General features: G+C 41.0%; 1 protein-coding gene across 1 annotated transcript in view; it reads right to left on the bottom strand.

The window, feature by feature from the left end:
- The window catches only part of LOC107571024 (interleukin-1 receptor accessory protein-like 1-B), a 107,403-nt gene that overhangs the window by 11,415 nt on the left and 91,575 nt on the right, over positions 1-4,413 (bottom strand). Inside the window, exon 4 of the mRNA XM_016257309.1 lies at positions 1,391-1,536. Within this exon, the coding sequence (XP_016112795.1) occupies positions 1,391-1,536 (146 nt within the window). The remainder of the gene's footprint in view (positions 1-1,390; positions 1,537-4,413) is intronic.

The following is a 4,413-nucleotide window of genomic DNA, read 5'->3' as shown; positions in this document are numbered from 1 at the left end:
TACACTCGTTTTCATCCTTCTCTCCACTCCCTGTGGCAGAAGTCTCTAAACTCATCCTTTCCAATCATCCTACTACTTGTCCGCTTGATCCTATTCCATCTCATCTCTTTCAAGACATTTCTCCTGCCGTTGTACCTGCACTCACTCACATCGTTAACACATCCCTTCACACTGGTGTTTTTCCCTCAACATTTAAACAGGCTTGTATAACCCCACTTCTTAAGAAACCCACTCTTAACCCAATTCTTTTAGAGAGCTACAGACCGGTTTCCCTTTTACCTTTCATTGCAAAAACACTTGAACGAGTTGTGTTTAATCAAGTCTCAGCCTTTCCCACACAGAACAACCTCCTGGACAGCAACCAATATGGCTTCAGAAGTGGACATTCGACCGAGACTGCCTTGCTTTCATTTATTGAAGCCCTAAGACTGGCAAGAGTGGCTTCCAAATCTTCTATACTTATTTTGCTGGATCTGTCTGCTGCTTTTGATTCAGTGAACCACCAGATTCTCCTGTCAACCCTATTGGAAAAAGGCATCTCAGGAACTGCAAGCCAGTGGTTTGAGTCTTACCTATCAAATAGGTCCTTCAAGGTATCTTGGAGAGGTGAGGTGTCCAAGTCGCAACATCTATATACTGGGGTGTCTCAGGGCTCAGTTCTCGGACCACTTCTCTTCTCTGTCTACATGGTGGAATGACCTGCCCAACTCAATCCCAGCAGCTGAGTTCTTAGCCATCTTCAGGAAACAACTAAAATCACATCTGTTCCACCTTTATTTGACCCTCTAACGCTAGCACTTTCTATTCTACTTTATCTACATTTATATCTTTTTTTTTTATTAAAAAAAAAGTTTTATATTTTTCTATTCTATTTTTTTCTATTCTATCTACTTGTTTTTCTTTGTGTGTGTGTGTGTGTGTGTGTGTGTGTATTATATGTATATGTATATACTCAGTCTCGGAGTCTCACGGAGGAGCTCCGGAAGGATAAAAGGGAAGAGTGACGACTGTGTCGGACTCGAGACCGGTGAGTGGGTGCAGGTGTAGCTCATTAGCAATCACTCCACCAGCCTCGCTCCATTCCCAAGGCTCTCGGCCCCGCCCCCACTCGTCACACTAGACTTGTCATTTGCACTTATATATTGTTGCTCTTTTGTTAGTTTTGACTGCTTTTATTGTCCTCATTTGTAAGTCACTTTGGATAAAAGCGTCTGCTAAATGACTAAATGTAAATAAAGTGCTATAGAAATAAAGGTGACGAGTTGACATGTATGTTTTTTCAAAAAGAATTTGAATAAACTAAATAGAAGATTATAGAACTGGCACAGAAGAGTTTTGAGCAGTTCACATCTGAACAAATGATGGTTTGATATGAACGATGGTCTCTTACCCCTCTTGCTGAGCTGTATATTGGCTTGTCGTCTGCCGTGGCCATTCTCTACATAACAGGAGTAGTTTCCCAGGTCACTCTCCTCTACGGCATCTATGGTCAGCGAGATGGATACCTCCTGCTCTCCCAAGTGCTCCCGAATAGTTCTGGATTGGAGGAGAGAAGAAGGGGAAAACTGTTCAACGATAAACACCTATGATTTGAATCAAATTCACTCTCAAGTTCATGCAGAGCACAGCCTCCTCCCTGTATTATAGCTCCTCTATATCTGTTCTGTTCGCCAAACATCCTGACCCACAATGACCCTGTCCAAAAAAAGTAAATTTCTCGAAACTATGAATCTGTTTTTTCATTTGTTTCAAATCAAAGACAATACGGGTGAATTACATCATGCTATCATGCTCCAGCATTCATCACTGGCTGAACACACAATCCTCACCATGCTATCACTAATAAGCAACATTTTTCACACAACAGTCAGGATGAATAAAAAGGACTACAATTTAATTGGCTGTGGATCTAAAAATAAAAACACACAAAAAGAGCTTGTGCTCTAGAAGAGATTCTCTGTGGTGATCTGATGTGGATATACTGTAGATGTGATTCCAAAATCTGACCATATACATTTGGGAAATGTTTCCTCTATTTCTTTAGTACTTTTCACTACATTTCTTCAGTACATTCAGGATTCACATGCACACTTATAGCATATTTTCCTACTCCCCCTACATACTGTAAAATTATATACAGGTGCATCTCAATAAATTAGAATGTCATGGAAAAGTTCATTTATTTCAGTAATTCAACTCAAATTGTGAAACTCGTGTATTAAATAATGGTGGCTCTTGATGCCTTGACCTCAGCCTCAGTCCATTCCTTGTGAAGTTCACTCAAATTCTTGAATCGATTTTGCTTGACAATCCTCATAAGGCTGCGGTTCTCTCGGTTGGTTGTGCATCTTTTTCTTCCACACTTTTTCCTTCTACTCAACTTTCTGTTAACAGGCTTGGATACAGCACTCTGTGAACAGCCAGCTTCTTTGGCAATGAATGTTTGTGGCTTACCCTCCTTGTGAAGGGTGTCAATGATTGTCTTCTGGACAACTGTCAGATCAGCAGTCTTCCCCATGATTATGTTGCCTAGTGAACCAAACTGAGAGACCATTTTGAAGGCTCAGGAAACCTTTGCAGCTGTTTTGAGTTGATTTGCTGATTGGCATGTCACCATATTCTAATTTGTTGAGATAGTGAATTGGTGGGTTTTTGTTAAATGTGAGCCAAAATCATCACAATTAAAAGAACTAAATACTTAAACTACTTCAGTCTGTGTGCACTGAATTTATTTAATACACGAGTTTCACAATTTGAGTTGAATTACTGAAATAAATGAAATTTTCCATGACATTCTAATTCATTGAGATGCACCTGTATCTAGAAGCTTTTCCTAATTGATGATAGCATTTTTTTAACCTGCATACAATTTCTGTACATTTTACATTCACATTTACATTCTGCCGCATTTTCAAAGCTTTGTGACCTATTCAAAGGTAAATTCTAAATGATATCAAAATAACACTGTTTGATTTTGTCTTGAAAGTTTGACATTTGTAAAACAGATGTATGCTTGAGGGATGATTTTTATAGTTTTCAGAAAATGTAACTCAGCTATTGAGGAAAATATTAACACCCACAACCACTCATCAGAAACAGTGAAGAAAATGAAGAACTGACAGTTAATAAAACTTTTAAATTTTGATTAACAGAATCCCATCCTTCATAAAACACACACACACGGCTGCCAAGCTTTCACCAGCACTGTGGGGAAGAACAAAATAACAGGGTTAGCAAGAGAAAAAAAGTGTCTTTTCTTTGCAGCTGCCATGGAAACTATGTCTGCAGAGAGAGAGAGAGGATAATGAGGAATTTATGACATTAAAGAAACATTGTTTCTGTTCTTGTTCAAAAAGAATGAGGTGACGTTCTGCCCTCTTCATGTTTGTGGATGTTTGACATCTTTACAGTGAAGTCAGGACCGATGAGTCCAGTATGCCGGCAAAGATCAGACACATCACAGTGTTTGAAGTGGACAGAGACTCAAACTTACTGGATTTCAAGCCCGTCACGGAGCATTCTGGACGTCTCGGATTCAGAAATTAAATTCTGCTGTCATTACAGTCAGCTGTTCAATATTAGCAGGCCGTGGCTTCTCTTTCAGCCACTGGCACAGTCGGTCTCAGTCTCTCTCGAGGCTGGGATTGGTTTTGACGAACTGACAGCTGACATATGAAGCACAGACGAGAATGCAGAGAAACGCTTGCATTCAGACACAGCATGAGCAAAACACACCCTGAAAGTGCAAAGGGCTCTGGGGTCCTTTGATGCTCATAACCAGTGAAAGTCAGTGAGAGAAAAGTCACATACAGTCTGTATCTATACTGATGGAAATATATATAGTATGTGTGCCTTGTATCTCTTCCATAAAGCACCAGGTATGCATGTATTCTTTACAGAATACACAACCACTAAAATGAACCCAGCAGTTTCATGCCTCCTCTGCCTTCGTCAAGGTGACAGGCCTATTGAGGACTATGTGGAGGATTTTTGTGAACTGTCTAACCAAGTGGATTTTAATGATGTGGCACTTAAGGACATCTTTCGGGTGGGTCTGAATGGGCCCATTTGCTCCCAGCTTCCTGGGGGTACGGTTCACTGGTCCCTTGCCGAGTATATAGACTTTGCTCTGCGGTTGAGTGGATCTGCTTTCACTGTGGGTGTCATGGTGGAGGAACATGACACTTCCCCAAAGCCTGTTCACGTCATGCCTGCTACGCCAAACCCTGCTCACGTCATGCCTGCTACTCCAGGACCTGCTCACATCATTCCAGATAAGTCAAAGTTTACTCATGTCATGTCTACAAACTCCAAGCCTGATCACATCATGTCTGCCAAGCCAGAGTCCGCTAACGTCATGTGTGCTACCCCAGGTCCTCTTCACGTCACGTCTGCCAAGCCAGAGCTTGCTCA

Source organism: Sinocyclocheilus grahami, unplaced genomic scaffold (assembly GCF_001515645.1).
Source record: "Sinocyclocheilus grahami isolate Dianchi unplaced genomic scaffold, SAMN03320097.WGS_v1.1 scaffold1539.1, whole genome shotgun sequence".
In the NCBI taxonomy this organism is placed as follows: Eukaryota; Metazoa; Chordata; class Actinopteri; order Cypriniformes; family Cyprinidae; genus Sinocyclocheilus; species Sinocyclocheilus grahami.
This window is presented reverse-complemented; position numbering and strand designations above follow the sequence as displayed.